This window comes from Caenorhabditis briggsae, assembly GCF_000004555.2.
Source record: "Caenorhabditis briggsae complete genome, chrII, whole genome shotgun sequence".
In the NCBI taxonomy this organism is placed as follows: Eukaryota; Metazoa; Nematoda; class Chromadorea; order Rhabditida; family Rhabditidae; genus Caenorhabditis; species Caenorhabditis briggsae.
The window spans coordinates 8,303,026-8,323,748 of record NC_013486.2 but is presented as its reverse complement, the minus strand read 5'-3'; the positions used below and the strand labels follow the sequence as shown (position 1 = coordinate 8,323,748).

The 20,723-nt window shown below is 40.2% G+C and overlaps 7 protein-coding genes across 7 annotated transcripts; 4 read left to right on the top strand and 3 right to left on the bottom strand.

Moving 5' to 3' along the window:
• Positions 1–638: 638 nt before the first annotated feature.
• On the top strand, positions 639–3,431 carry Cbr-aars-1 (the record flags this gene model as incomplete). The annotated part of the gene is made up of 9 exons (XM_045242369.1): positions 639–716; positions 762–881; positions 929–1,099; positions 1,144–1,875; positions 1,920–2,301; positions 2,349–2,512; positions 2,561–2,783; positions 2,834–3,104; positions 3,149–3,431. The coding sequence occupies 9 exons, from the start codon at positions 639–641 to the stop codon at positions 3,429–3,431; spliced, it is 2,424 nt and encodes an 807-aa protein (XP_045092177.1).
• A 470-nt stretch (positions 3,432–3,901) lies between these two features.
• On the top strand, positions 3,902–6,436 carry CBG02889 (the record flags this gene model as incomplete). The annotated part of the gene is made up of 8 exons (XM_002631068.1): positions 3,902–4,117; positions 4,605–4,751; positions 4,800–5,366; positions 5,415–5,541; positions 5,586–5,776; positions 5,824–6,089; positions 6,137–6,225; positions 6,270–6,436. The coding sequence occupies 8 exons, from the start codon at positions 3,902–3,904 to the stop codon at positions 6,434–6,436; spliced, it is 1,770 nt and encodes a 589-aa protein (XP_002631114.1).
• A 187-nt stretch (positions 6,437–6,623) lies between these two features.
• Cbr-rsp-1 lies at positions 6,624–8,206 on the bottom strand (the record flags this gene model as incomplete). The annotated part of the gene is made up of 6 exons (XM_002631069.1): positions 6,624–6,759; positions 6,809–7,093; positions 7,137–7,210; positions 7,692–7,764; positions 7,813–8,036; positions 8,084–8,206. 6 exons carry the CDS (start codon positions 8,204–8,206, stop codon positions 6,624–6,626), a joined length of 915 nt encoding a protein of 304 aa, XP_002631115.1.
• A 1,027-nt stretch (positions 8,207–9,233) lies between these two features.
• Cbr-rsp-2 lies at positions 9,234–10,510 on the top strand (the record flags this gene model as incomplete). Its single annotated transcript, XM_045242368.1, has 5 exons — positions 9,234–9,353; positions 9,469–9,657; positions 9,956–10,032; positions 10,076–10,366; positions 10,417–10,510. The coding sequence occupies 5 exons, from the start codon at positions 9,234–9,236 to the stop codon at positions 10,508–10,510; spliced, it is 771 nt and encodes a 256-aa protein (XP_045092176.1).
• Positions 10,511–10,713: 203 nt separating this feature from the next.
• On the bottom strand, positions 10,714–12,244 carry CBG02892 (the record flags this gene model as incomplete). Its single annotated transcript, XM_002631071.2, has 9 exons — positions 10,714–10,854; positions 10,902–11,009; positions 11,053–11,157; positions 11,209–11,281; positions 11,328–11,414; positions 11,463–11,629; positions 11,676–11,842; positions 11,891–12,181; positions 12,232–12,244. The coding sequence occupies 9 exons, from the start codon at positions 12,242–12,244 to the stop codon at positions 10,714–10,716; spliced, it is 1,152 nt and encodes a 383-aa protein (XP_002631117.2).
• A 231-nt stretch (positions 12,245–12,475) lies between these two features.
• Positions 12,476–15,127, bottom strand: CBG25584 (the record flags this gene model as incomplete). Its single annotated transcript, XM_045242367.1, has 6 exons — positions 12,476–12,577; positions 13,271–13,357; positions 14,198–14,334; positions 14,596–14,912; positions 14,965–15,037; positions 15,085–15,127. The coding sequence occupies 6 exons, from the start codon at positions 15,125–15,127 to the stop codon at positions 12,476–12,478; spliced, it is 759 nt and encodes a 252-aa protein (XP_045098123.1).
• Positions 15,128–17,294: 2,167 nt separating this feature from the next.
• Cbr-vha-6 lies at positions 17,295–20,132 on the top strand (the record flags this gene model as incomplete). Its single annotated transcript, XM_002631072.1, has 6 exons — positions 17,295–17,490; positions 17,538–17,883; positions 17,930–19,114; positions 19,161–19,377; positions 19,425–19,809; positions 19,858–20,132. 6 exons carry the CDS (start codon positions 17,295–17,297, stop codon positions 20,130–20,132), a joined length of 2,604 nt encoding a protein of 867 aa, XP_002631118.1.
• Between the last annotated feature and the right edge of the window lie 591 nt (positions 20,133–20,723).

Genomic DNA, 20,723 nt, shown 5'->3' with positions numbered 1-20,723 from the left:
TGGATGATTGAGGAAGAGGGAAGAATTGAACAGTTCTGTATGTACCAAACGGCTTTTGTGTTGAAAGTGTAGGGAATGAGGGGAGAAGAAATTGCTAGGAAACATCTCTCCCTGTGTGGCCGCCGACTGACTGGGCAGCGCCGGTTTTTTATGAGATTCGTATCGAGGAGAGTGGAGGTTTTTGGATAGAGAAGAAGCGAAGAGAGGGAAGATAATTGATTGCCATCTGTATTTCTATTAGCGGAATGGGATAACGCTAGCTTTCTCTCAGAATCAACCTTGTCTAGGTGCAAGCAGATTTTTTAAACCTTAAAATGTCAGATGTTAGAGAGCGAGAACGACAGAAATTGATACGGGGTCACGACACAGCGCAAATATGGCGTCCGGCTCGGCGCGGGCGCAACGTCAAAAAATTCAATCGGAATGAGAGGACGAGAAAAAGGAATTTTATGTTTGTTCAGCATCCACATGACCAGTGGCCGAAATGGATTACCAGTTTTCAATTAAAAACTCGAAAAATAAAACAGGTAGTGTGTTGCTCGTAAATCCACATGGCCTAGGAAACTCGAGGAGCTTTAGGCCGGGGTAGATTTACGAGAATTTTTTGTCTTTTTTCAGGCAGAAAAATATATTTTAAGATGAATACGGGAACTAAATTAATAAAAGCTCATGTTGGAGCTTTCGAAACTTTCAGAACATATCATTCACATCTAGAAGTAAGTTTTTGTTAAAAAAACCATAAATTTGAACAATTTTTGCAGCTTCGAAAAAGTTTCTTCGATTTTTTCCAGTCGAAAAAACACGAAATCGTAAAATCTGCGTCTGTAATTCCTCTTGAGAATGATGGGTCTCTCCTTTTCACAAATGCTGGAATGAATCAAGTGAGATTTTGAAAAAAACATACACACCAGCCTTAATACGTTTTCAGTTCAAATCTCTGATTCTCTCTTCCACCGAACCAAGGAGGGTAGCCAACATTCAAAAATGTATTAGAGCTGGAGGAAAACATAACGACTTGGATGACGTTGGCAAAGATTTACATCATCAGACTTTTTTCGAGATGATGGGAAATTGGTCTTTCAACGACGCGTTCTCAAAAGTGACTGGAAATTTCAGAACTTCCCCGAATTTCTCTCATTTCAGGAAGAAGCGTGCAAATTTGCCTGGGATTACCTAGTCGAAGTACTTGGAATCGACTCTGAAAGACTGTATGTTTCCTATTTTGGAGGAATTGAAAAACTTGGATTACCAGAAGATCGGGAATGTAAAGAAATTTGGAAGAACATCGGAGTTCCTTCTCATCGAATACTTCCATTTGTTGCTGAAAACTTCTGGGAGATGGGAGCAGCTGGACCTTGTGGACCGTGTACTGAAATTCACTATGATAGAATTGGCGGAAGAGATGCTTCTAGTCTTGTGAACATAGATGATTCCGTAGTAGAAATTTGGAATATCGTTTTTATGAGCAACGTTCGTGACTCTTCTGGAAAAATTTATAATTTGGGAAGAAACCACATCGATACAGGGATGGGTTTCGAACGTCTTCTCTCCGTTGTTCAGAACAAAAACTCAAACTTTGATACCGACGTTTTCATTCCAATTCTTGCTAAAATATCATCTCTAACTAAGAAGAATCTGAAATACAATGGAAGCGTATCCTCTCAAGAAGATGCAGTTTTTCGTCTTGTGGCTGATCATGTTCGTGCTTCTACAATTGCTATCAGCGATGGAGCAATTCCGGATGGGACTGGAAATGGGTTCATTGTCCGAAAAATGATGAGACGATCTTTTCTCCAAGGAAATTCAAAACTGGGAATTGACCGATTCGGATTGAGTGACCTTGTTCCAACCGTAATCTCTACTTTGGTAGGTGTAGTTCGACACTAAATTCGAACCATCTTAAATAATTTTTTTTCCAGAAAAATGTCTATTCAGAAGTGGAAAAATCTTCTGACAAGATAATCAATATTTTCAAAGAAGAGGAAACCCAGTTCTGGAAGACTGTTGATAAAGCAAAAAAGATGTTCGATGTCGGTGCCAACGAAAATAAGTCATCTACGATATCAGGAAGAAAAGCTTTCAACTTGTTCGAAACCTATGGGTTGCCACTATCGGTCACAATAGAAATGGCTAGAAATCTTGGGAAGGAAGTAGATGAGAAAGAATTTGAAAGATGTCAACTAGAAGCACAAAAGCTATCTCAAAAAGCTTCTCAATTTAAGTTACCAGTTTTTGCAAAGGATTTCCCAACTCATTCTGACAAGGAAAAGTATTCATATTCTTTTGAAAACGGGAGATATGGTTAGCTCTGTTGGGAGTGATTTGTCCCACTGAAAATATTTTTTCAGCTTTTTCCAAGGTTCCAACAACAATTCTGCAAGTGTACCAGAATCAGGAAAAGGTTGTGGTTTTGAAAGAAAATGAAAAAGGGTTTGTTGTTCTGGAACGCTGTCAGTTTTATGCTGAGCAAGGAGGTCAGAAAAGTGATATTGGAAAACTTTTGGCTGATGGTGTAAGCAAAAAATGAGTTTTTTTTTCAACGAAAGTAGTCATATTCCAGAGAAATGTGTTCGAGGTAGAGAGCGCTAAGAAGTTAGACAACGGATCAGTTACAGTACTTTTCGGACGAGCTCTCGAGCCTATTCAGAAAGATTTACGAGTTGAGCAGCAGCTGGACGAAAAGAGAAGAGAAGGAGTGATGAAGGCTCACTCGGCGACCCATTTGCTCAATTGGGCATTGCAAAGAAGTGGACTCGGAAACGGCCAAAAAGGCTCATCTGTCGGTGAGCCGTAACTTTCAAAAGCTTTAGAAGATGAAGATGTTTTATGTCAGATTGCAACCGACTACGATTTGACTACTCAACTGGGGACGACTCTCTGGATAAATCTCAACGAACAGAAGCTCTGAAACATTTAGAACACATATTGAACGAGTTCATTATGAAAGGAGGACTAACTTCTGTTATTGAAACAACTTTAGAAGAGGCTAAGAAAATTAAAAATCTTCAATCAGATGTAAAAGAAGATCGAATTGGAGATTCCTCCGTGCGAGTTGTAACTCTAGGATCTGGTGTGAATGTTTCTGTAGAATGTTGTTCTGGAACGTATGTAAACTGAAATTTGAATTATATACAGTTTTGCTTTCCAGACATGTTCATGATGTGAGCATTATTGAAGATGTAGCAATCATGTCAGATAAATCGATGGGCCAAAATCTTCGACGTATTGTTGCAGTGACTGGCGAAGAAGCAAAAAAGTGCAGGGAGTATGCAGAGAAGGTTTTCGAAGAATTAAGCTCAACGGAGTTCAAGGAACGGAATAAGATTTTAAAGGTTTTGAAAAGGAACTTGTTCTCTGAAACATTCTTGTATTCCAGAAGATTGATTGGAAGCTTATTCCTCTTGCCCATCAGGCTCGGATATCGACTTTAGGGAAACAAAGGAAACAATAAAAATATAATTTTCTAGTTTAGTTGTAGTTTTTTTGCTTGTTAATAATTTTTGTTGATAGTTATAAATTCGTTTTTTGTTCAACCCATCTCTTTCTCTCTTCCAGAATCAGAAAGCAGAAATCATGAGGGGCATAACATACGAAATATTCGTAGTCTTCTCACAAACATTTCAGTTTTAGCACTGTCAGACCAGTAAACTGCTCAATAAAATATGGGGAAAGACGGGCGGCAAGACGCAGAATGTTCAAAGAGAGTTCCACCTTCCTTATAACACCAATTACGCATTCTTATCAGTTCCCCAATACATTTTTTCTCTTTTCTGGCTTCGTTTTTAATACCGGGGCATAATTTTTATGCGTCTATGTTTGACCATGATAATCTTCAATTCACCTCTCTGAAACTATAAAAATGCGAAGAGGAACGATCCGAAACATGACATTGTTTCAGAGTATGAACTTGGTGAAAACCTGTTTCCTTTTTCTTCTTCCTCTGTCACTGAATTCTGTATTCTGTGTTACGGATTTAACCACAGATCAACCTGATAGTTATGCGGAGATTCCAACCAGTTTAGGATATCTGCGAGGTGTAAAAGTTCCAACGAAACAAGGATTCTATGTTGATTACTTCAAAGGAGTTCCGTTTGCAGAGAAACCAGAGAGATTGAGAGTAAGTGACCGACTATAATGGAATGTTATTCTGGTACAAAAATCGAGATTGTTAATAAGAAAAGCCGGTGGCCGGAAGTCCCACAACGACAACTACCGCAAACTAAAAATTCCGTGAAACCTTTAATAGAAGGCACTGTTAAGTTTGAGATCAATTATCTCGGCTTCTATAAGAGATATTAAAAATCTACCAACTGATAAAATGTTTGGGATATCATGATAAACAATTTATCCGTTGACAACTTCTTCACATCTTCCACAGGAACCGAGAAAAAAATGTTTCAAGCTTTAAAGTTAGGGGCCCTTCTATTACAGGTTTTACGGTATATGTTCGTTTCCAGTATTTATTTTCTTTTTTTTCAGTCAATTTTTTATTTATTTTCAGACTATTTGGGTAAAATTATTTTGAAGTTACGGTAGCTGTCGCTCTTCCACAACTCCGATTTTTTGTACAAGCATAATTTGTAAAACTGGAAACTTTGTTTCAGAAATCCGAACTAGTTCACCGGTGGCCAGGAATCTATAAAGCTCTCAAGTATCCACCCAAATGCATTCCGGCACACCGTCCAGCCAATGAATCAGAATTTAGTGAAGATTGTCTTTATTTGAATATTCTAAAACCAAGTGGGCTAAATGTAATTTTACAGAAATTCAACAGAAAAAATAAGGAAAATAAATTACAGACAGTAGAAAAGTATCCGGTAGTTGTTTTCATTCATGGAGGTGGTTTTCAAGAAGGTATGGGATATTGGAAGATTCTGGAACAAAAACGAGAATATTCAGGTGATGGGAATGACGCTAGTTGTGAAGCGTTTGCTGAAAACTTCGTTAGCAAAGGAATGATAGTTATTACTATTCAATATCGACTGGCAATGCTTGGATTTCTTTCTCTCGGATGCACCGATCCTCTGATTCCTTGTAATCTAGGTCTTTGGGATATGGTCACCGCGTTTGAGTATATCAATAAAACAATCGAAGATTTCAATGGAGACGTTAATAGAATGACTTTGATGGGTCATAGTGCTGGTGCAATGGCTGTCAGTCTTCATTCCCTATCTCCCATTTCCTCAGTCTATTTCCAAAATTATATCCAATTGAGTGCTTCCAGTTGGCTCTTGACCAAGTACAAAACTTCCAATGTTGAAAATACCCAGAGGATTCTGCACGATTTGAATTGCAATATTTCGAGTGCCAAGACTATCTTCGAATGCGTCAATTCCTCGTCACTAGATTCCATGTATTCCGCACAGGTGACTGTAGTGCTTGAACAGAAAATCCACAAAATTTTGTTTTTTTAGGTTGATACAAATCTGTGGCCTCAGTTTGGAGATGACCTACTTCCTGATATTCCAGACAATCTGGTCAGAACCACCCAGAACCAGAAAGTGATGCTGGGAATGATGACGTTAGAATCTCTCTACTTCAGTGAGTTTAAGTTCCATAACTTCAGAAAAAAGAACTCATTCCAGCTTACCTGAAATCGTCCCCAACAATTTTTCCATTCATCCAAAGAAGTACAATAGAAGAATACATAAACTCATCGGTTGCGATACAGTATGGCACAAATTGGGAAAGTGCGAATGATGATTTGTCTAATCATTATTTATCCAAGAATGCGTCAGAAAACGATTATCCGTATTTCATGTGGCAGCGTTCGTTGGTATAGCTTTCATAACTTGAAGTTTGTTGTTTGACGATTTCTTTCAGATTGACTCCAACATGGTATTCGATATGCCAATCCTTCGTGAAGCCCGGGCGAGATCGTTAGTTTCTCCCAATCTTTATCTCTACCACTTCCCCTACTTCAATCCAGCTGAATTCGATGAAACCTTTCCAGTCAAAGCCACATATCATTGTCAAGAATTTCCGTACATCTGGGGTGTCTACAAAGACAATTATTTTGAATTCAATGACGATGATCGGGTGGTTTCTTCCTTCCTGATCACTTCGCTGACTAATTTCATATTGACAGGGTTCGTTTCTTCTGAAACTCGCTCTATTCGATGCTTGAGTGTTCCAGGAATCCCTCCACATCTAATTTCACTTGGAAACTTTATGATTCTAATGTGACACATACTGTAATCCAACCAACTCCTATCACTGGACAGAGTATGTTAGTAATACTTTTCAGTCATCAAAAACTAAATTTTCAGATCTTTTCCAGTCTGATTTCAACTTCTGGGAGTCCATGGCTGCCCGTTTTCAGTTTGATCTCATCACGGGCCTTCCTGTTGGAAACATTGAAACCACAACCAGTTCAACCTCACCAATCTCTGTTACTCTACTTTTACTTTCTGTATTCATAATTGCACTAGCATAATTTAGAAAATTCACGAACTTTATCGGCGAGATCCGGATAATAAACAGATGTTATTACAAAAAAATAGCAGAAAAGGACTACTAAATTCTTGATAGAGGGATGGAAAAGTGTAGACAGGAGAAGAGTGAACAAGGATGATTAATTAAATTAAAAGATTACAGTGGCTTTGTTTGTAATAAAATTTGGTTCAGTTGTCGCCGTTGTCCATTGGTGATGCGCTACGCGAGCGTCTTGGTGATCCTTTCTCGGATGGAGAGCGTGAGCGCCGGGCGGGTGAAGCTGAGCGATCCTTTCTTGGGGATTTCGATGGAGAGCGCGACTTTCTGAAAAGAGAGTTTTGAAAACTGGTTTTGACATGCGGGTCGCTTTTACCTTCCATCAGCACTACGAGAGCGGCTTCTGCTGCGAGACTTGGACTCGCGCTTGGCGCGTTTCACTGGAGAACGGCTACGGCTTTTCGAGCGGCTTGAACTGCGAGAACGAGAGCGACGACGATCACGGCTGCGAGAACGGCTACGCGAGTGGCTGCGTGATCTAGAACGACCGCTTCCAGCTTGCGAGTCGTCGACCATTTTGATTTTTCGGCCATTCAAATCCATGCCGTCGCATTTATCGATACATCTCTTGAGATCCGATGGTGTTGCAAAGCAAAGAAGTCTGTAACGCCAATTTAGGTTATTCATATGGATGGTAAACTTACGCCTCGTTTGGACGTTTGTGAGCCTCAGCATAAGTTGGCTCCACTCCTTGACGACGAACTTGATCTTTGAGATCCTGGAAAAAACAGAATGAGTCGGAGTCTTTGTTGTCAAACAAATGGAAGTCGAGAAGTAGGGTTAAGAAAAACGTGCCGGAAAAGCGCACATATTGGAATACCACAAGGAATCCTTCCATATTTGAAAACACGGAAACCTCCGAATCAGCCTAACCACGCGAACGTCAAAACCCGAGATCACATCCCAGCGAGCAGGACCAAAAAAACAGGAGCCAAGTACTGAGACACTACGCGGTAGAAGACCATAAAACAGTTTGCGGTTTTGTACAGCGCTCCGACCATCATCAGACAGGCTCGGGATCAAATGTTACCAAATCACAAGCACCATCATCATCAACACCATGATCCTCCAGTTATCATACAATCTTCATCTGCTTAAATATAAATGATTAGGAAAATATTCCTCCCATTGGCAGTTTGTGATGACGAGCTTCGTTTTGGTTGCAATTTTCGGATTATCAAACTACTTGCTTCACTTACCTGCCAAGAAATGCGGGAAGAGAGATTCTCGACAAGGACGCGATGACGAGTGCTGTATGGACGACCATAACGACTGAAAACAAAATTGAACAATTTTAACAAGCGACGAAGTAGAGCTCACCTTTCTCTTCTTGGTGGTCCACGATCGTAGCGGTCGAAACGGTCACGACCTCCACCGCCGCTGTAAGAGCTGACACGTCCTCCTCCGCGACGATCTCCATATCCACCACCGCTTCCTCCTCCTCCTCGTGGCTTCGAGTAGTCCAGAATGACACGATCACCACCGAGTTCTTTTCCGTTCAAGTCATGAACTGCATCTTCAGCATCACGCTTGTCGTCGAACTCCTGAATCACCGAATGTCGTTAGCGATGAGAGCACGATTGCAACTTACAACAAATCCGAATCCATTCTTCAGCAGGACATCGCGAATTTGTCCGTATCCGCGGAAAAAGTGCTCGATGTCCTTCTCCGAAACGCGAGAAGTTAAGCGACCAATGTATATACGAGCAGCCATGCTGGAATAACTTTTATAACGAAAGTAGCAGATAGCATTGAAAAAAAAGGACATGAGTTGTTTAAAGGTGGGGGGACATGAAAAAATAATGTTCTCGGAATTTCGTTTAAATATGCCCCTCGAGGAGTTGAACTTGTTGGGGCGATGATTGAGGGTGCGGCGCCGCTACCGACTGAGCTACACGGGCAAAAAAAGAAAGCGGTCGCCCGATTGCATACATAAAGGCGAGGACGACAGCTGTACGCAGAGTGACATTAAGCGTTGTACACCGTCACGGTAGAATGTATACTCTGGCCCCAAAAATCCCGCGTAAAATCTCCTGTCCCCCACCTTTAAGAGAACAATCGATAGGGAAGAGGTGTGGGGATGCGCGTAGCGTTCTGTTGGTGTGAGTCGCGGTTTTGCGTGCCCGGTAGCCATGGAAACAAGACGCTTATCTTCCTCGAGAACAATGCGATAACTAACTTTTTCTCATTGAAGGTGTTTCAATGTTTGAATCTGACCTACTCCCCCGCGCCGGCGAAACTTAACGCCAGCGATACAAATATGGAGATTTTTACATTATAAACACGAGAGTTTCTGAGAAGAAAATTCGGTGAAAATCAATGACTCGACAAATTTAGTTTGCTTTCCGCTTGTTGGTCCTAAAACTAGGTGTTTTTTTCGGATAAACAGTCAAAACTCTATTCTCTATAGCTAAGAAATACTGCACAAAACTTTTATGCAAATAAAATCAATAGAAAAACAGAGAGTGGGCACGAAAACAAGTTAAAAATCGAATAATTCGGTGCTCGCGATGATGCGATAGCAGGCGCAACGCAGCCGCGACGCGCACAACAGCATACAAACAATCGATCGTGTCAAAGTGCCTTTTCCCAAAGAGGTGCATTCGTTCAATCGTCTCCAATTTCTGTGGAGTCTTGTATTTTCGCCTTTTCCAGCAATATTTTCTATCGATTTCTGTAACCCCTTCTCTAATCATATTTCTATTCTATCTCTATAGCCAGATTCCAGAAGTTATCCCAACATGGTCCGCGTCTACATCGGACGTCTGCCGAATCGGGCCACAGATCGGGACGTTGAACATTTTTTCCGTGGATATGGAAAGTTGTCCGACGTCATCATGAAGAACGGCTTTGGATTTGTGGTAAGTTTCTAACCCATGTAACGCCGTTCTAGTAAATATGTTTCAGGACTTCCAAGAACAACGAGATGCTGACGACGCTGTTCATGATTTGAACGGCAAGGACCTCTGTGGAGAGCGCGTCATTTTAGAATTCCCCCGTCGTAAAGTTGGTTACAACGAAGAACGTAGTGGAGGTGGATTCCGGGGACGGGAACCGACTTTCAGAAGAGGTGGAGAGCGCCAATTCTCCAACCGCTACAGCCGCCCATGCTCCACAAGATTCCGTCTTGTCATTGACAACTTGTCGACTCGCTACAGCTGGCAGGTAAGAATATTAGAAGCGCTCTGAGATAAATTCATAATCAATGCGTGTTTGAGTGTGTTTGCAAAACTAACGACCTACTACCCCAGTCCAAATTCAACTGAAAAAGTCTTGAATTTTTTTTTCAACTGAAATTTCTGAACGCTGCAGCAGCAAGTCAGTGGGTCTGCCATTTGCCAATACAATTTGCAATCCAATTGCACACAACCAATTTCCTGTGCCGCAATCAATGGCGTTCTTCTTCTTCCTATCAATTTGGCCCTTCTCCACAAACAGCCAATACCCTGTACCTGAATTTTAGGACATCAAAGACCACATCCGCAAGCTGGGAATCGAGCCGACCTACTCCGAAGCACACAAGAGAAATGTCAATCAAGCGTATGATAAGTTTCAGGATACATTCTCACAGCAGATTTTTCAGACTTGTATGCTTCAGCACACACGACGATTTGCGGGATGCAATGAACAAGCTTCAAGGAGAAGAGTTGAATGGGCGCAAGCTCAAATGTACCGATGAAACTCGTGACCGTAGTCGTTCAAGAAGCCCTCGCCGTCGTTCTCGTTCTAGAAGCGGATCGAGAAGTCGCTCTCCACCACCACGCCGTCGTAGCCCGAGCTCTGGCAGATCGAAGAGCCGTAGTGCGTCGCCAAAGAAACGCTCGGAGAAGCGTGCACGCAGCGAGAGTCGCAGCCGTTCTCGTTCTGGAGGAAGGTGAGAGTCAGTTCTACATTTCAGAGCTCATTTGGAGTGATTTTTTACAGACGCTCTCGAACCAATTCGCCACCAAATCGTTCTCCATCTCCAAAGAAAAGACGCGACCGTTCTTCTCCCCGCTCCGGATCTGCTTCTCCATAACTTCCCCCTAACATTTCAATGTCATGTGAAATTCCCTGTTCTATTTTCCGTCTATCCTAATCTCAAATGTCAGTAACTCTATAAGATGTCTAATTCATGTAGCCAAGATTGCTAATATCCAAAATCTTCATTTATCCCTCATAATTAATTTAATAACTCGTAATTATTAGATGGGACAAATAAATATACTGATGTTGATTCCATCAATCCAACTCGCTCAGTGTAAAATGTTCAGCACAATTTTTGCTGTTCTTGCTAGTTGGGAAGAACGGGCAACTCGTGCTGGGACAATGTAATCCAACAGATGGGTCACTCAGATTCACACTAGTTTGTTTGAATCCAACCTGAAAGGAGTTATTTAAAAAAGGCGAATTATGAGAGATGAAATTACCGGTTGAACGATGGTGTTCCAGAGATGCATTCCAATGTTTCCATGTCCGTAAGCAGAGAAGTGGAAACAATCTGGAGCAAAAAATGTCATGTCGACGACACCAGGGCTCTAAAAAGAAAATGTTTTAAAATACGTTTCTTACCATACTCACTGAATATGGAGGATCAAGAATGCCATTGAAAAACGGTTGAACAACGAAAGTGAAATCGTCTTTGTTATCGAACATTCCGGTATTCTGAATATCCTTTTCACCGTCCTAAAACCGTTAAAAATGTTTTTTTTCCCCGAAGAAATTCGCTTTTCATACCATGTATCCGAAGCAAACTCCTTGAATATCGTCATCTGTAAACTTCTGATTGGATTCACAATCACATTCGAATCTGAAAAAATTCACTTCTAGATTAGATTCCAAAGGATGTAACCAACGTATGAAGTCCCTCGCAAAAATACTTCTTCTTATCAATTTTACGCAGCATTCTCATATTAAACATTCCAGTCAACGAGACTATAGTTCTGTAATTCCAGATGTGATTTCCAGATGTGTGTACCCAATATCATTACCTTGGCAAGTTATCTTGGAGAATTTTCACAGCGGTGATGATATTATTCTCAAAAGTTGTCTTTCCATGTGGAGCTGTTGAGTTGAAAAACGGATCCTCACAGTATACACAAATGTCGTTAGCTCCAATAAAAATGTTAACCAACTTCCAGTCTTCTTTGACATTGATCTGAAAAATTTTGTTTTTTTCAGTATTTAAAAAACACGAAGAAAACCTCCGAATGAGAATGCATTGTGCTCACAAGAGTTCTAGCTTGTCCAATAATATCTTTGGATTCGGCACCCGATACTCCCATATTAAGATGAGCAACTTCCCAAACATTTTCCGATCCAATTCCCTTCGACGCTCCAACCAAGTTAGGATTGAACTTTCTTAGCACATCTGGAACAATTTTTTATTTACGAAACATCGTATCAAAAAACAACTCACTGGCAACTGTAATATGCTCATCAAGACTTTTATCACCTCCAATTTGAAACGCAAGTCCTCTGTACTGTAGAATAACAGCAAGTGGGTCACCTGGAGGAGCTCCTGCTCCATTTGCTGCTGTCAATGAATCTCCAAGTGCTCCAATTACCTTAATGTCCGCAAATCGAACACTGTGTGCACTGGTTGGCACTTTTTTACTTTTCGCCATCACACTGGCATCACATGACCAGTTTGGTGCACCCAGATCTTTCAGACCATATGCAACTGAGCATAGGAAGAGTACGGTGGATACTGAAAGTGTATTTAAACTATTTTTTTTTTGAAAAGTAAATAAATCTCACCCAACCACCGCATGATTCTTGTCTGAAACTGGCAGTGAAGATGATAATTGCACACAGAGGAGACACCTTTTTTCCTACTCTTATCATCAATCAGTTATCAGTAAAGAATGTGCTTTCAATGTTGTATCCGGGCTTGTTTAAACTATTCATTTCGTATGTACATTCATTTATTTAATCGAACAGAATTAATTAGTGGGTGTTGTGATTTATGTTATCAGTGACGCAAAAAAAACAAGTACCAAAATTATCCTCCAGTCGGTGCCTGTGCTCCTAGAACTCCGATTCCACTGTTGACTCCAACCAGTGATTTTCGTGGAGCATATTGTGGAAGTTTAATGAAACCAAGCTGAAAAAATCGATTGGAAATTACTTTTTGGATGATTTATAGAATTTTTAAGCTGACAATTTCCTACTGTGTTATCATAATTCTGTTATCTGCCAAGTTCCGTGAACAAACCATTTACTGTAGGCTACAACTTCGAGTTTTTAGGACGAGGGACCTAGAAATTTCAGTTTTTCCAATAGGTCACTATGAGGGATCAAAAATTATCCGGAATGAGATCCTTCAAAACTTACTAAAAATTGTAAGAACGTTTATTATGAGACATATACTAGTAATTGGAAGTTAGGGGGGGGGGGGGTTATTCTAGGTAAGGTTACAGGGTATTTCTCCATGCTTTAAAACCGGGACCTTGAGGAACCTTCGCGGTCCCTGGGATACAGTCAATATTTTTAGACCAACTAAATTAGGTATAATACAAAACAATGAATACTATAAAATCATATTATGAGTAAAACGGTATCTTCTCTATGAACAAAGCTTTAAGCCATAAACTCGCTGATCCGAGTCGGGCCTCTAATTTAGTTGTTTCAAAAATATTGATTTTAAAAAACTATGAGAGGGACCGCGCAGGTCCTCCAAGAGCCCAATTTACAAGTATTATTCTCTTCACCTGTTTTCAACCCTAATGTTTAATTTATTTTTTTTGCCTTTCCCTTGCCGGAAAGTGAACTTCAAAGATCCTCTGGTGTTCCTTACCCTAACAGCTTGTATATACTTCAACGCTTTTCCTGACACAATCAAATCCTTATTCCCATCATAGTCGTTCAGCGATATTTGTTCTCCCTGAAACAAAAAAGATACACTCTTCCTTTTTTTCCGTCCATCATCATTTCTCTTTTTTCTCTTCCAAGACAATCAAAGAGAAGGAAAAGAGAGAAGCGCAGCACCGTACGAAAACATAAACATTTGATAGTTTGGGAACGGAGGGTATGCAAATCGTCTTCAAAACGGCCGCACAGTTCTTTTTGCAGTTCGTTGCTTTTTTTCGCGAGAGAGGCAGTTTTTGTCAACGTGGAACTAAGAATCAAAGCTCCGCCCCCTATTCCTCCGAATCAGTTCTATGAAAAGGGGCTCTATATCATTCATTCGTCCATCAACACCTCCTCCTCCTCCCTCTTCTCTCCTCTCTGAAATGGCCCACAACTAATATTGCTTGTACACACAGTGGAAATACACAGCGGGATCCCTTTTGAGGCGTCATGTCCCTCTCTATTACTATTATTATTATTACAAAATCATATGCATATACAGGCCCCATTATTAGTCGTGGCCCCATTCACTCCTCCACTCAATCAGCTAGGGATTATGAAAAATCAAGAGACGCCGAGATCGTTGGGCCACTGTAGCAATCGAATTGGATTGTGTGTGCACAGCTTCCAGCACGATATTTCTATATTTCTCTGCGCCACACTCCACACTCTCTCGCTGCCGTATAAAAAGATTGAGTGGGAAGCAGTGAAGTCAGTATTCCATTTTTGATTCCTATTCCTATTCCAACCGAGGTCTCTCCCAGTTATAAGTAGTAGTGCCGCAGGTAACCGCTTCCAGAAAATTGGTTTACCTACTGCCTTCTGCTTAGAATTGGGATTTTGATGACCGTCTATAATAATAATAATGGTTTACCTGTCTTGGAAATATAGTTTCAGTGAATGGAGGAAGACCTCCAGCAGGCCCAGATTCGCCGAGACCAACATTGACACCAGTTCCAACAGACACCGGATCGTTTCCAGGAACGCCGACGCCCACACCAAATCCGACACCTGTAATAAGAGGTATAAGATCTGCCTCGTGGCTGGAAGTGATTCATTGTAGGATTCAGAATTCGTTTATGATGCCATTTTATTATTGAATGAATTTCCATAAAACACCCGTTCAAAAAAAACCGGCTTCAGTGAACTATCAGAAAAAAAAACAGATCATTAGATTTGTAACGGCCGAAAACTGTATTTGAAACGAAGAAGTCGGCTATTCGGCATGGTTATGTTGGCATAAATTCTGAAAAACAGATTTCAATAACACACCAATGGTTCCAACATCTTTCAAAAGTCCATTATGCTTTGGGTCTGGTGGTAAATCAGTTGTGGTTATTCCCGATTGGGCATCTCTGACTGCAGATCTCAAATCTTCCGCTGGATCTACAGTAGTAGTTGGCAGTTCTGGAGCAGGTCTAGGTCTCGAAGCGATTCTATCATTCAGCGCTTGCCGATCATTTTTCTGTTCTTGGGCATTTTCTTCTTCGTCGAATCCCCACGTGTTTTCTTGATTGAATTCTTGTGGGCGATGCTGACGATAATGATGATGGTGTTGACTTCGTTTTTGAGAATGCTCTCGTTCTTCTCTGTTGGGTTTTTGAATTATTCAGATTAATAAAGATATTGAAATTGACTTACAGTCCCGCATTACTCGAGAACGGATCCGGTCGATCGTCCAATCCAAACGGAAAAGGATCTCGTGGAGTACATTCTATAAAAGTGTATTTTAATAACCCTGAAAACAAAATGGGTCGATACCTACAACCAAGATAATAAAGAAAAGCATATAGATTTTATTCATGATTATATAAAGAAATAGGTAGAGATATACATACAATTATGTGAGAGAAAAAGGAAAATGGCGGAGAGTATTTAGTGTAATAAGAGTGTAACATGATAGAGGTAGGCTGAACAAAAAACAAGATATGACAAAAATAAAAAAAATGCCAGTGATGATTTGAGTTTAATGAAGAAAAAAAACTTTCAGGATTATAGGAAGCGGGCATTCTTCCTCGTTTTGAAAATCTTTGCAACAAAACGTAGAACACTGGAGTGAAGATTTTTTCAGACTTTCAGGAATACTTGTGAAATGGTCGTAATACCTGCGAGTTTGGATAAAAATTGATTTCAAATTCTCGTCCATCTAACACTTTTGTTAAAACTGTTGAAAACCTTTTTGAAGAATTGAATGATATTCGGACGCTTCGGGGAAAAATGTAAAAATGGGTTATAAAGAATCAACAATATTTTTTTGTTGATATATGTGGGAAAATTATGGAAGATAACAAAGGTTTCGAAAGTGTACTGATTAGCCAGACCAGAAAGTCTGTTGATCCCTTTCGCCACGTAGAGGCTCAGTACATGAAAGGGAAATAAGGTTTATTTGCCAATGGGATTACCTTCTAAAACCCATAAACCCATAGGAGGCGGGGGGAGAGGTCCCCCACATCCTAACAAAAATAAAAAACAAGAAGTCACCCGAAAAACCCCTCTTTTCGGAGAACATTGTCGGTTAACTTTCATAAGCTCCTTCTTCCTGACAAGAAGCCACATTGCATACCGCTTTTCATTGTTGTCTCAATTTTTTTAATCTTCGATAAAATTTCTTGCAACTGGGGGACGTTCAGTGAAAACACCTAGCCATGAACCCCAAAACATGGCGACCCTTAGGGCCTTTTAGTACTTTTTTCACATCGGACCAATCGACAGAAAAAAGCAAAAGAAACAACAAAGAGCAGCGTAATGCAAGAAGCTTCTTACCAGAGAAAAAAGTGCCTGTGAAAATTATCCAACAATAAAATTTAAAGAGTTTGATTTTACAAAGAACTGATTTTTTTCCAATACGTGGAATTTTTCAACATGGACAGAAGGAAGGGACGTCAACTAACATTAAAAGATTTGTTTATTTATTGCGTTACGTGAAAAAGGAAATACAATTGTTTGAAAAGCATGAAAATTATATGTAATTTGACCTTAAAAAAAAGATAAATCAAAAAATGAGAAGCTGAACTACGAACACTAAAATAAATAGGTTGAATCGCCCCGACCGCTCACCAGCCAGCTATTAGTGTTGTTGGAAATGAAAAAGTTTCGTACTTTATCACTGGAAAATTTTCCGGCAACTCCACAATTTAACAGAAGTTTGTTGAAACACTTTTTTTGACAAAAATTTTGCTCAATTTTTGCGGAAATTGGTAGATGTTCACGAACTTTCTACTAGAATTCACAGATTTCTTAAATGAAATTTTTTGGAAAAAATGTCCGGAAAAATAGAAGGGCTCCCTCTAACTGAAGGCCCCTTCAATAGAAGTGCTCTCCGGTTGTACCTTGGAACTAATCTATCACAGGTTTTACGGTATGAATAAATTAGTTTCAAAAATAGTTCCAGAAAAAATTTATTTAAATGTTCCACCACTTTTGAAAAGATACTCTAAAATGAATGTTGTGACTATTGTGCACTTCTCAATTGTATAAAAACTTCACTCTACCATAGACTCACCGACAAATACACTATTTATTTTACAACAAAACAATGAGCTAACATTGTTATCATTCTCAACTGAAACCGCCCACATGTGCAACTTATTTTCTGTTTAAAAATTGATTCGTACTCTACGAATACTTCCAACTCCGTCTATTACATCATCTACTTTTTTTTGTCTCCCACATTCCAGCAGCCAACAGAAAATGATTGGAAATTGATAGTGCACCACCATTTCCTTTTCGCTCCATTGTGCACACTCGAGCTGATAAGACGAAAATTGAAAACCAAAAAAGTTTGTCTTCGGTTTTCAGTCTTCAGTCCTGGAGCACTTTTACCTTTTCTTGACCGGTTCGAAGCTTACTTTCAGCTGATTTCAAGGATTTAAAACTTTTTTGTATCCAGTTTTTATTGCATTGTTGGTACCCCAATTTTGGTTTGAATTAAAAAATTCCAGGGCGACTAAAACCTAAAAAAACTCCAAAAAATGGGTTCCATCTACCGATCGGAGCACATGAAATTGTGCCAAATCTTCTTCCAATCCGAATCCGCCTATCAATGTGTCGCCGAACTTGGAGAGCTAGGAATGGCTCAATTTATTGACTTGAACGAGGAACAGAACTCGTACCAGAGAAAGTTTGTGAATGAAGTTAGAAGATGTGAAGAGATGGATAGAAAGATTAGTGAGTTATTCTATTCTTAGTTATTTTTTCATCTGAATTATTTTTAGCGTTCGTTGAGGATGAAATCAACAAAGATCTGGTGCCAATCCCAGACTACAATGACCATATCCCAGCTCCTCAACCAAAACACATGGGAGAAATGGAAGCCAACTTGGAGAAACTCGAAGAAGAACTTCTTCAAATCAACAAGAACACGAAAACTCTCAAGACCAACCATATTCAATTGCTTGAGATGAAAGCTGTCTTGGAGCATGTTACGTCTTTGATGGACCATCAGAGCAAGAGAGAAGCAGCAATGTCCATCTCCGAAGCTGCTCGCGGAGAGGCTGGGCCATTTAGTGTCGGATTGAAGCAAGAGTTTGATAAGCCAGTCAGAGATGAAAATGAGCTTAAGTAAGTCTTGACAGTTTTGAAATCGCTATGAAAACCCGAAATTTAGATTCGTCACCGGAGTCATCAAACGTGCCAAGAGTATTGCCTTTGAGCGTTTCCTCTGGAGACTCTCCCGTGCTAAAGTGTTCGCCAAGTTTGTTCAAATCCAAGAGAAAACTGACCTCTTTTCTCATGAATATGAAGACAAATGCGTTTTCATTCTCTTCTTCTCCGGAGAACAACTTCGTTCCAAAGTCAAGAAGATCTGTGACGGATTCCAAGCCAAGTGCTACACAGTTCCAGAGAATCCAGCCGAGAGAACCAAACTCTTGAATAACATTAAGATCCAAGCCAATGATATGAAAGCTGTTATTGAGAAGACTTTGGATTATCGTGCAAAGTGTATTCATACCGCAGCTGGAAACTTGAGAAAATGGGGAATTATGCTTTTGAAGGTCAAGTCAATCTTCCATACTCTCAACATGTTCTCCGTTGATGTCACTCAAAAATGTTTGATTGCTGAATGCTGGGTACCAGAAGCTGATATTGCTCAAGTGAAGAACTCTCTCCACATGGGAACCATCCACTCTGGATCTTCAGTTCCAGCTATTCTCAATGAAATGGAAACTGAGAAATATCCACCAACCTACTTCAAACTCAACAAATTCACTCAAGGATTCCAAAATATTGTTGATGCTTACGGAATCGCCAGTTACAGAGAAGTCAACCCAGCTCCATGGACTATCATATCTTTCCCATTCCTTTTCGCCGTCATGTTCGGAGATGCTGGGCACGGAATTATCATGTTGCTGGCTGCTGCTGGGTTCGTAATTTTTGAAAAGAAGCTTATATCGATGAAAATCAAGGATGAGATCTTTAATACTTTCTTCGGAGGTCGATATGTTGTATTGCTCATGGGAATGTTCGCCATTTACACTGGATTAATCTACAACGACTTCTATTCCAAATCCATCAACATGTTCGGATCCAGCTGGACAAACCCATACCCAAAGTCTCTTCTAGAGCAAATGGACAAACAAGGAGCTGAATCTAAAACCGAGCTCTCTTTGACATTCCCACCAGAAAACGCTTTCGATCACGGATATGGACCTTATCCATTCGGAGTTGATCCAGTCTGGAATCTGGCTACCAACAGATTGAACTTCTTGAATCCAATGAAAATGAAAACATCTATTCTCCTTGGTATTTCTCAAATGGCCTTTGGAATTCTCCTTTCTCTCATGAATCATATGTTAGTTAACATTTAAAAATCAAATGCATAAAAATTTATTTTTCAGCGGAAATCGATCCGTCGTCGACATTATCTTCGTTTTCATTCCACAATGCCTGTTCCTCGGTTGTATTTTCGTCTACCTCTGTTTGCAAGTCATCATGAAGTGGATATTTTTCTATGTCAAACCAGCCATCATCTTCGGAAAGTTCTATCCAGGATCCAATTGTGCCCCGTCTCTTCTCATTGGTCTTATCAACATGTTCATGGTTAAGAGCAGAGATGTAAGCAAAATAAACTTTTTGAGTAGTCCATTATTAATTCGTTTCAGCCAACATTCGCATTCGATATCAATAACGGAAAAGGAAAATACAACGCCACTTTGGACGACGGAACCAAATACACCTACACCGACTACGATCAATGTTATCTTCAACAATGGTATCCAAACCAATCTCTCGTTGAGATTATTCTTCTTTTGATTGCCGTCGTTTCTGTGCCTGTTATGCTTCTTGTAAAGCCATTCTATATCCGTTGGAGACATAGCCGCGGACTTCCAGTCGATTTGGGACATGGACCAGAAGATGAACATGGAGAGTTCAACTTTGGAGATGTCATGGTCCATCAAGCAATTCACACCATTGAATTCGTCCTCGGATGTGTTTCCCACACTGCTTCATATCTCCGTCTTTGGGCTCTTTCTCTTGCTCACGCTCGTTAGTTTTCAACCCTGAAAACAATGATCCCAAAATTTTCACTTCCAGAGCTTTCCGATGTTTTGTGGACCATGGTGCTTCGTATGTCTTTGAAAATGGGAGGATGGGGAGGATCTGCTGCGGTCACTATAATTTTCTACTTCATTTTCTCGATTCTCTCCGTGTGTATTCTGATTCTTATGGAGGGTCTTTCCGCTTTCCTTCACGCAATTCGTCTTCATTGGGTCGAGTTCCAATCGAAATTCTACGGCGGAACTGGAATTCAATTCGAGCCATTTAGTTTCACTAAGATCATTCGTGTTTACGAAGGACTTGATCAGTGATTTTGAAAACATTGTTGTATTTTTTTTTTGATATTCGGACCGCGTTTAGGTGGTAATAAATTTGTAATTTTGTGTGATAGCCTGTTTTTGCAATATGATAGAGTTGTTCTAAAAAATGTAGTGCCGGCAACAGTAATTCATTTGAAACAAAAAACAGTTTATAATTGATAAAGAAATCTCCCTCTCATGATGAGATTTAATTCAGAAAGCAAGTTTTTGGGCGTCGCCGGTAACTTCTATTCAGAGATCGGTCAGCTTCCGGAAAAGACCGTTACTAAAGCCGACCAAACTCCTACATCTGACCATGTCTACAGCCGCTCTACAGCCGTTTTTGAGCAAGCTCCGACCAGGACCTGGCCAACGTCCGTCCAAAAGCCGATAACGGTTATTAACGGGTTTTAAAATGAAGCTAGAACGATAAAATTTCCAACTGCTGTTGGAAGAATTCCTAACCTTTTGAGTGGTGCTGTACTCACTAGGGAACTATCTGAGCGGGAATTCAAGTTACAATTCATGACCTATATCATTAGAAAGCCCATAAAATTCTGATTCGGAATTAGTTTTCTTTTTTTGCGAAACGGCGGTGAGCTT